The sequence below is a fragment of the Watersipora subatra genome, chromosome 2 (assembly GCF_963576615.1).
Source record: "Watersipora subatra chromosome 2, tzWatSuba1.1, whole genome shotgun sequence".
NCBI lineage: Eukaryota > Metazoa > Bryozoa > Gymnolaemata > Cheilostomatida > Watersiporidae > Watersipora > Watersipora subatra.
Window position 1 is genome coordinate 18,794,243 of NC_088709.1, and position 11,516 is coordinate 18,805,758.

The following is an 11,516-nucleotide window of genomic DNA, read 5'->3' on the forward strand; positions in this document are numbered from 1 at the left end:
ATGTATGTATGTATGTATGTATGTATGTATGTATGTATGTATGTATGTATGTATGTATGTATGTATGTATGTATGTATGTATGTATGTATGTATGTATGTATGTATGTATGTATGTATGTATGTATGTATGTATGTATGTATGTATGTATGTATGTATGTATGTATGTATGTATGTATGTATGTATGTATGTATGTATGTATGTATGTATGTATGTATGTATGTATGTATGTATGTATGTATGTATGTATGTATGTATGTATGTATGTATGTATGTATGTATGTATGTATGTATGTATGTATGTATGTATGTATGTATGTATGTATGTATGTATGTATGTATGTATGTATGTATGTATGTATGTATGTATGTATGTATGTATGTATGTATGTATGTATGTATGTATGTATGTATGTATGTATGTATGTATGTATGTATGTATGTATGTATGTATGTATGTATGTATGTATGTATGTATGTATGTATGTATGTATGTATGTATGTATGTATGTATGTATGTATGTATGTATGTATGTATGTATGTATGTATGTATGTATGTATGTATGTATGTATGTATGTATGTATGTATGTATGTATGTATGTATGTATGTATGTATGTATGTATGTATGTATGTATGTATGTATGTATGTATGTATGTATGTATGTATGTATGTATGTAACTCATATAACTAGCTACTCAAGATAGTTGACGACTCCACATTACTTTCTGAAACTTGCTAAAGCCCTGTCCCCACATAGGGTATAAATACGTACCAACTTTCTATGTATGGTTACATTGATTCTTGTGCACATTTCATACAAGACAAACTACTGTACCACATTCTCTGGATCATTTTACAAGCGCTAGCTAGCAATTTTCTGCATTGCACCATCAATTTATTTGTAGAAAAAGTAAAAAAATTGGAAAGGAATGGACTTCTTTTAGCCTGCTAAAAAATTGCAGTTCATTACGTTTTAAATTTATTTTTAAGTGTACAGCACCATAATTAGCATTGATACGTTTTTGCCTCCTCTCTGCTTTACCCGCTGCATGTACCAACTAAAGCTACATTACTCCAAAGATATGTACGTCCAGTATAGGAAACATAATTTTTCTTTTCGGTAGCCATTAAATGGTCAAGTGTGCGAGAGGCCGCTTTCTATAACTGCATCGCTCGGCCTTATTGACTTAGGTTAAAAAAGGTTTCAACCAGATAGGCTAAAGTTTATAGTGAAAGCAAAAATGGGAACTACTGAAGGATAAAGTTTCATGATAAAAAGTTAAAATTCAGTACAATAGTTCAAAATACGTACTAAAACTTAGTTTTAAGTGTAGGCTTAGCAAGCTAAACTTACTTGAAGTGAATTCAAAGTTTATATGTTATGCGTACATTTTGAAGGCAAGAGCTCCTTACCGTGCGTACTACATTTGGTACACACATTATAATTTTGCGTTTTATTGCAGATCATAACCATTAAAATACACTAAATACAATACAGTTACTGTAGGTAACTATAATTACTAAAGTAAACATACTATTTTGTTGCTAATTGTCAATGTGTACACATTTTTATAAAAAAAATTGACGATTTTCACCAGGGGGTGTTTGCATTGTATAATTACAATGGTCTCTATACCCCGATATACGATTTTTTCACCATATGATGAAAACCCTGGAACGAATTAACATCGTATCTCGAGGGTGCACTGTATTAATAGAAAACCAATGCACAATTTTGTTTACATTTCAAGACGTCATAGCTATCAATATCAAGAAGTTGTGATATTTATTTCGATTTTTAGAAAATCTATATAACAAAATTATTTAGAAAAGACCATAACAGTTACATATTGCCCAACATCGATCACTATATACTTTGATCTTGTAAATTCGAATGCTTATTCTTATAATTAAATTTTATAAAATTGAATAATTATTCTTATAATTGAATATTGTAATAATCTTATAAGATTCATTAGAAAAATATCGTCGTCATTTCCTTTACTTTCACTGCTTTAGACATCAGTTGGAATACCAAAGTACTCCTAAGTGTCCAAAATGTAAGTTACTTTGAAACTGGCAAAAAAGAAATGATAACTTTTCTGTACTTCTACATTAATTACAGAAACCTACGGCATTGGACAATGCTATAGACTGGTGAAATGTGCACGTTTTTTTTCGTGAAATGCCAACGACTTAATGGTTCTATTCTCTGTCGCTTCGTGTTTTGTTTGCCGGTTTTGATTTTGATAAAAATAAGGCTGGTCAAGTTTTAATAACGATTTTAGGCCGAGTTAATCTGTTTATTTAAATATAACCCGATCAGATAGTTAAGGTTTAGGAAATTTTCTACCAATAATAAAGACATGGCAACATATTTAAATAGGTTTATATGTGTTTTGTAGCGTTATTATATTTAAACGACTCTATTGAAAAATGGTTAAATTTGTTGATGAGATTTCGGTGCAAGGGTTTGCGACGGCCGTTGATGAATAATTTTTGTGAGTTGTGTGCACATATGCATTTATCATAAATCTCCCAAACAATCGCTTCACTCATGGTTGGTCGTGGGATGAGTGATGTCAGTGAATGGAGTCATTGTTTAAACTATGGTATTCACTTTAGTATTGATAGTGACAAACATCTTCAAGCTAACATTGAACTGAGCTGGTAGCATTAGCTTATCATGTAATTTTGGTAAAACATTTGTAATCATATGATTAACTGTTCAGCATATGAATTTTTTTTTAAATCTCAAGGTATACCTTGAACTTATTGCAGTTGAAGGTTACTGCACCAATATAACTGCTGGTCTGCTGGAAATCTCTCTTTATGTGACCAACTGCGTTTCAACCGGTTTTGAATCAGATGGCGTTTACACTGGTTGGAGTACGACTACTCAGCGAATTATTATAGAAGAGTATCAAACTGAGTCAAACATCAACTCAGGTATGTATTGCTTTTCACTTGTAAACATTTTATTGTCTATAGTTCAACTGGTATCTGTTAGTTCATCATTGCTCCTAAAAACAATATTTGCTTGAAACAAAGATAAATATCTTTGTGGTTTTGACGTTAGCAATTTAAATGTACCAATCCCTTCTCACAGGTTTAGTTTAGTGAACCTGCTTTCCAAAACATTTAAAATAAACTCAAACGAAACATTGTAGAACAGAGTTTCACAATGATGAACTTTTTAAGGTAAAATGGCTATTAGTAAAATGCTATTGCTTGCTCATGATTTGTGAATGTAACTAGCATCTACATGTATACGTTACACAGTAGTTAAAGATTCTAATAATCATTACTTTTTCTCTTCAGACATTTATCATTGCTGATATTGTTGAACATTTTTCTGTGGCTTGTATAAGCAAGTCTTCAAATAATGTACATAAAACAAAATATATTTATTGAATCTTCAACTACGCAAAATGAACGTTAACTGCTCAATAAATTCAACTACAAAACTAAACGCTGCGCATTCTTTTTCAATTTAGTTATGGCAGCAGATGGCAAAATATACAGACTTCCTCAGATGAATGTTGCTACATTTAGTGCATTTGATTTGCATGTCGATACTGATGAAGGTTTAGTTTGGGTAAGAACTTTTTGTTAATGATTTCTATTTGGTCTCAACTTGTATCTACCACTAGAGCTAAACTATTCATGACATAAGACACATCTTTATATCACTTTAGGATCTTGGAAATTATCATAAAGTCTACACAAACAGTGGTTTGAGACTATCATTGAGCAGTGATGCTCGAATATTCACAAGCTCAGAAGAATGTTGCAAGTTCACCTTTGCAATCAACAATGTTGAATGTAGCACTCCAGGGCCTATTGAAGGGATTGTCTCTGTCAACGTTTATATCAACCTGCATAGACCGATACTGAGTAAGTGCTAAACTGTAGTAATGGCTTTCTAAGCATTTTTCCATAGTAGCTAACTAAAAAAAAAATTCTTAAAATATTCAACAAATTATAAATAAATGTGCTTGTTAAAGAAGCACTTAATAATTGGTTAACTATTTATATATCCATATTTTTATTATTTATTTATTAAATAGGTATCTCGTTATCATTACTTCATTGCTAATTCATTTTAAATTTTTCATGCTAAATCTTTTGGTAAACTAGTTGTAGACAATCAATTAAAATTGAACTTAGTCAATTTAATAATTAAAATTATAAAAACATTTAAATTGTGATTGAAACAAACAAAGCTATGTCCGGTTTACAACAAAAATATGAAAACTTTAAATAATTCCTATGAGATAACTCTGTTGATAGGAGTTTTATTCCTTGAGAAACTGTCTTTGGGTACTAATTGCATTTTAAGAGGATCAGAAAAATAACTGTAATTAGTAGAAGTAGAAATAATTTTATTTAACGAGTGCTAAAAGGTACTAAAGATTAGGCTGTTCTATTAGCTTTTAAATTAGCAAATCTTTGTATATCAGTAAAATGAAAACACTAAAAAAATAAATACACTCAATTGAAACTTTCAATGCCTCATATAACCATTTTCCTTTAGTCAGTACTTGATAGGCAGTATCTTTTTCAACTTGCTGCAGTTCCTTGTTGAAATGGTATATAAATAACCAGTTTTCTATGGAATGTTATGGCTATCATTACATAATAACTGGCCAGCACGGTTCGATGGTAAACTAAGAAAGATGCAAAAAAATTATTGTCAGAAAGAAGTTAACAACCAACTATGTTTTAGTGGTGTATTGGGACTCACCTAGGCCCTAGATGCTTTCCGTCCCAAGAATATCATAGGACAACAGTTTGCTAATGTGCTGGTAAAATTGTATAAACTATAACTTGCATAATTCACATTTGAAAATTTTATTACTTGCAGTAAACAAAAATACTGAATAAATCTGCCTAGTTATCCTAAAGTTAACAACAATAATGTAAGGAGTAAACAGTTAAATGATACTTGAGGTACAATTTTTGAACATATACGTATGTTGCAGTTTCCAGTTCAGTACATTAAAGGTTAAACTATGTAACTAGCTTCTAATTGGTTTTACTAAACTGTTTCACTTTCATTCGTATTTTAGTTGAAGGAATATGTGAAGAAATTCCTGCTGGAGATGTCAACTTATCCGTACACGTTGGGAAATGTAAAGACCAACTTTCTGTTGGTGATTGCTTTTTTGGGTGGGAAAGCTCTATTCATGCGATGGCATCTGAGGTGTATGCGGAGAGAGAAATTATATCATTTTGATTCAATTTTGTCTTGTGTTTCTTTATTGTCCTATTATTTGTCTGGAGTTCAGTAATGCTGTTAAGTTTTTAGCTGTTGTGAAATGGTTGGGTATAAACATGAAGTACAAAAAATATTGAAAAACAACTAAAGTTTGCATGGTGAATATTCAATTGTTTTTATATGAGTTGGTTGGTGTGCTGACTATGTATTGAAGTTGTCACATGCTGCAATATTAAATACAATTACATGTTAGTTATATTTTAGCTATGGAAATTTTAAACTGAGTGTCATCTTACTATACTACATGTAGTTGTGAAGGAGTTCACTACAGTGACCCTCAGAACATTATGGTTCATACCCTAAAATTGTAAAAGGGTTGGTCAGTTTTATAAATTGTTTTATAAATCCTTTATATCTAAACCCACCCTCTGACAATATTCACTTAAACCAATGGAGTTTTATTATATGTTTAATGAACATGCAACAGTGAGCATACAAAGCAGGATATCGCAACTTCAATATGCCACTCAACTAAATTTTAGTAGTGGCCATGGCTAGCAGCAGTGAAAAAATGATACAATATATGAAAAAAGCTACTTCTATTACTAGCAATTCTATTGATTTTATTCAACTCGGGGCAGGCTGCTTTTGACATAAAAACTAATAACTCTTCAAATAAAGTGACATTACTTTCACCAAATAACAGATTACTGTCTACTTTCTGATTATTGTTTTCTGAGTCATGGATATAATTTTCAGCTAAATAATAGCTGCATTCTTATTGGTTATAGTTTTAAATTTTATATAATGCATTTCTAAAAATGAATTGAAACATCATAATTTGCTAATGTGCTAGAAAAAATATATTTGATCCAAAATTATCCCGGAACTTTCTAAAACTCTCCAGTGAAGTCTTTGAGTAGTGAGTATACCCACGGCTGTGTCAAAGGACACTGGCAAGACTAAAATTTACCTGAAGTACTCAGTGGTACCTTTCGGCTTATTTGGTTTCTTCAGTAGCTCTCAAACCAGTTTTGCGACTACCCAAGGATAGTAGACGCTTCTACAATGCCAATAATTTGCTCCAGGAAGGTTTATGTTATAGTTTTTTATGTATGTTAAGCTTTTATAGTTGCGCAAACAGTCAAATACAATTGCCTAATCTATTCTAATATTTTCTAAAACCCACTCTTTTTACCATCCAAAATGAAAAAACTAGACTTGACTTTTCTAATATAAAGACAGTACAGTAACTAGTAATAATGGTTTGTATCAACAATTTTTTTACTTTTTCTCATAAATTTCCCTTGTTTTATGGTTCATGACAAATGTAATTTTTGAAAATTTTAAAGAGAGTTGAGATCTTTAATGTCAATTTACATTGGTTATTTTCTTTTTTCTAGACAGCATTGTCTGTTCTGTCAAGAAAAAATATAGTAATATATGTTATAAGTCAAAAGTAAAGCAAAAATATGGATTTACTATAAGCATGAGGAGCGATGTATGTTTGACTGCCCGTTGCCATGCTCCAAGGTTAGGATGAAAGACAGCTTCTAATGAAAGTAAAACTCAAGACATTTAGCTAGGTATATCAACATAAGCTTGCACCCATATATCACCTTTAATTACTTATGAATAATTGCCAGGCTATTTATTTTCTGTTCTTTTAAAAAACACCTGACACTCTCTAATGTCCAACTAGATTGCCAAAATATTAGTCTATATACATGTAATAGCGAGATTATTGTGCATACGTCATTTTCTCTTTCAAATGCTGCAAGAGAGCTTGATATTTTCAGGGCTAATTATGAGATTCTCGAAGTTCAAATTAATTTTAAGAAATTTCTTCCACTTGGTCCTTTATGTTATAAAACTATTTACGCTGTACAAAGCAAAAACTTCACATAATTTTTTTACATTTTGTGAAATTGACGTTGCAAGAGGTATATGTTATAGGAGCAATTACTGTACCTTGTAGAAGCTAGGAACACACCAACGTAATACAGAGTTTTCTGGAGTTTTCATCAAAACCATCAAATAGTTTTGAGTAGTCTCAAGGACCCGAAGTGTGTCCGGAAGTATCCCAAAATGAGATATTATAACTTTGTGAGTCCTTCAAAATATTCCCCAAAAATGTAGAATTGCCCAGAGTGCCAAAATGCCTTACAGGGCACTCCCGAAAACTCTTGGAGTATTTTATTGTGTGTCTGCTTACTGATGAGTATCTTAAAATAATCTAGAGTTTTTTTAGTGCTTCAGAGTAAACCTAGATAAGTTCAATTAGAATTGCACAAGTTGAGTCGTCAAAATTAAAGAGTTTAATCACAAAGTGAAAAATTTTATTTTTGATCGCAGTGAACATGTTTCATAATCTCAATAAACTAAACGCAATTTGATGGATGAAAATATCTAAACCTGCGTACCTGAATGCTGGCTAGCAAAGATCATCACAAAGAGAATGTAAAAAGTTGTGCTCACGTTAAAAATATACAGAATTTTATTAACCTTAACATATGGAGCTATTACCCAACTGATATAACAGTTGCAATATTTTAGCTTCAAAAGTGGGCAAATTAAAATTATGAATGGTCAGCGCCAATTAACTATATGATGTATATGCTTCTCAATCAATTACGTTTAAAACATTTGAGCTTTTTTATCAATTATCTCTTTTTCTTTGACTTATTAAGCAAGCCTTGATATCTTTCCAATATCTTGCACTGCTATAACAGGAGTTGTCTGCATAATCCCTGCTAACATGGTAAGAGGTGAAAACTCATACTTTTACATCTGCATTTAAGGTTCTTAAATTAGCCATTGGCAAGTTGTTGTCATGTACACTTCATGCAAACGCTGAATAGGTATGTGACCAGATTAATAAAACAGAATGGTAACTTAGAAATCAAAGACTTAGTTACCATATACTATTTAAATACTTCTACTACATGTCATGCTAGCTTTCGGTTGCTGTACAATTAGGAAGATCTTTATTTGTGTATGCTCTGGCTTCCGTATGTCAAAGTAATGCATTTTTGTATTTTTACTTAGTAAGAACTGTACTGGCTTCCATAAGTAGTTGTAGCACAATTCATAAGTAATGCAGCAACCATAAAACTATTTATAGGCTTGGTAAGCCATGTTGCTGACTGATAGGTTGTAGCAGTGTCTAAGTCTATGGTTAGCCCGCTTATGCTGCAAATGTCAAATTTATACATAAACTTTTGTTTGCACATAAAACTAATGCAACAAAGAGCGCAAATAAGTTTTTATAAATATTCAAAGTTTTTTCATAAAAATATTTTTTACTTTTTCCATAACCGTTCTCTCAGAGCTAGAACAAAACACGAGTAAGCTGTTGTGAAAATCAATTAAAAGTACCATTTTTATTTTCAAACATAGCAAATAAAATTATCCTATGTTGAAATTTTATACAGATATTTCCAATCTCCCTTAAATATGTAAAAACTTTAGTTTTTTATGCACTCTGAGCTGAAAAAGCTGTGTCAATAAGATTGACTAAAATTATTATTTTAATCATGAAAACACTAGTTAAAGTTTATTATAAAAAAATTGTTTATTTGCTCACAAAAAAATCCAGAACTACTAAAAAAACACAATTTATTGAATATTTTTTGTGTTTAGTGGTATATGTGATAAACCTATTACAAACAAAAATACCATTAGTTTTACTGCTTTCAATCGGCTTGATAAAGATAAATATAGAAGTGAAAATGTGAACCTGCTTAGCATTTTTACAATGGTTTTATATAAATATAATTTATTTAAAACTAATATTAAACCGCTTTACTTTTCTATCGATAGGTTATATTATACTTATTCTAGGTATAGACTGATTGTCTGTGAGTTGTTTTCTAACTGGTTGAAAAGTTTACAAGTGTGGCAATGCAAGTGTCAAAAGCTCACATCTGATATTGTCATAATAAAGTCCAAATTTTTTGGTAAACCCTTGATTAGTTTGAATGATCTGAAAACTGCTACTAAATTCACATACAATGTTGTTGATTCTCAGTTTATATGATGAAATTCTATTCAAATTAAAAAAAAATAATAACAAGAGGTTTTTATCATAATTTGATAATTTGCGATAATTTTTTATAAATTATGACTGTTGGACAACATTTAAACAAACTGAGAATAACCTCAAACTAAAAAGTTAATTTTAATGACACGGATTTTGTGCAAAAGAAAAATTGGTCAGTTATTATAATAGTATTATAATTTAATATAAAAATTTATGACAATTGTTATAATCAATTATGTTACTAAAATATTTATTAATAAATATAGTAGGAGCTTTAAAGTGTTTGTTATATTATTATATAGCACAGTTTGCAATGTTTGAAATGAAACTATTACCAATAGGGTAATATATACACTTATTTATATATATTTATTTATGTATATATCTATATTTTTATATATATCTGTATATATCTATATATTTTTAAAAGTTTTTTGTCTGTCTTCTGTCTGTCTTTTGGTATGTCCAGCTATAGCTATTAACATCTTGAAATTAAAAATCCACATCCTGGTGAGTTTGAACTCATGGAGATTGCGTTCTCAAACTCTTTTTAATCAGGAGCTCTACCACTGAGCTATGCAAAGCAAACTGAACAATGACCTTTATCATATACCATATAGCATATGCACACGCTAAATGACGTATTATTTTTAACTTTATGATTTCCATTAACTCTATGAAGCACAATGCTTTGTTGCGTTTTTGTGAACTTCTATTTCCGGCTCTTCGTAAGGTTCGATTGCTAAATGGCAGTGAAGGTCAATACTTTTTATGCGGAAAATTGTATAATCTTGAGTAGGAATGGCCTATACATTCTCTCACTGTTTGATCAAACAAATACAGTCTGATCTCTCATTTTTACACATATGTAACAGTGACAAAAAGTACCTGTATCGTCGTATTCAAAGTTTTTATTGATAGCTTTTGATGGAACAGTAACCTTTTTACACACACACACATAAACACACACACATAAACACACACACGTAAACACACACGTAAACACACACACGTAAACACACACACGTAAACACACACACGCAAACACACACACGTAAACACACACGTAAACACACACGTAAACACACACACACGTAAACACACACGCGTAAACACACACGCGTAAACACACACACGTAAACACACACGTAAACACACACGTAAACACACACGTAAACACACACGTAAACACACACACGTAAGCACACACACGTAAGCACACACAGGTAAACACACACACGTAAACACACATGTAAACACACACGTAAACACACACGTAAACACACACACGTAAACACACACACGTAAACACACACACGTAAACACACACACATAAACACACAAATATCTTGATATTTTTGCTGAGTTCATCCAAACTTTGCGCGCATATGCTTCACGCATTTTTCTAAGTTGCTAAAATTATTTGTTAGCAACCTTCGCTAACAAATAATTTTGCCCATTTTTTCAAAGCTCCATCTGGTTCATAAAAATTAATTGCATAAACACCCACCAGTGGCTTTTTATTTGCAAAGCCCAGGCATTGCCGGGCACACTGCTAGCAGTGTAACAAAACATTTGGCATTTCCATCAGTATCTACAAAAGCATAACTAATTAGAAAAATGTAGGCTAAAACCAGCTGAGTTACTCAAAACAAAATTCAAAAAGATTATTTTCATACATCACTTAAGCATTTATCACAAATGACTTTTAAGCATGACAAAACTTTTAGGTTCGTGTAAAGCCTAAAACCAACTAATACTTCATTGTAATTGATTTTTATACTTTTAAAATTTCTAACCAAACTATCAATGATTTTATTAAGTGTATTATATTAGAGCTTCAATATTTATAAGGTTTGTTTGAAAGCTTGCTAAATTACTTTACAGTTAAAATTTACCCTGAGTGGTAATTTTACAACTATTCATGGTTTCTGTTTAAGTATAGGTAACAATAACATGAAAAGCTATGATTTAGTGTTCACATTAATGAAGGCTCAATTGGCATGTCAATTGACATCCTTGTACATATTTTACTTATGGTTACTGGCTTTTGTAATAACTTATTTTGTTTGCCATGTAATCCCAAATCTAGAGAAGTGCTGTAAAGCATTTGCTAAAAATAAGACTAGGTATTACAGTATAATAAATTAGAATAGGGTAGATCAGTTAGCTTAATAAAAAGCTTAGAAAAATTAGCTGTAATTCAGAAAAGTAAATTTGTTGATGTTGTGTATAGGTTTGACAGTTTA

The 11,516-nt window shown here is 31.0% G+C and overlaps 1 protein-coding gene across 1 annotated transcript; it reads left to right on the top strand.

Annotated features, from left to right (window-relative positions):
- The first annotated feature begins 3,503 nt into the window (after positions 1-3,503).
- Positions 3,504-5,243, top strand: LOC137388017 (collagen triple helix repeat-containing protein 1-like). Its single transcript, XM_068074537.1, has 3 exons — positions 3,504-3,602; positions 3,703-3,901; positions 5,077-5,243. The coding sequence occupies exons 1-3, from the start codon at positions 3,504-3,506 to the stop codon at positions 5,241-5,243; spliced, it is 465 nt and encodes a 154-aa protein (XP_067930638.1).
- The last annotated feature ends 6,273 nt before the right edge of the window (positions 5,244-11,516 follow it).

Excerpts from the sequence above, each read along its gene's own strand:
- LOC137388017 (XM_068074537.1), top strand. The coding sequence starts at position 3,504 with ATGGCAGCAGATGGCAAAATATACAGACTTCCTCAGATGAATGTTGCT. Across the intron at positions 3,603-3,702 it reads CTGATGAAGGTTTAGTTTGG|GATCTTGGAAATTATCATAA; the intron begins GTAAGAACTTTT and ends ATATCACTTTAG. Across the intron at positions 3,902-5,076 it reads CCTGCATAGACCGATACTGA|TTGAAGGAATATGTGAAGAA; the intron begins GTAAGTGCTAAA and ends TTCGTATTTTAG.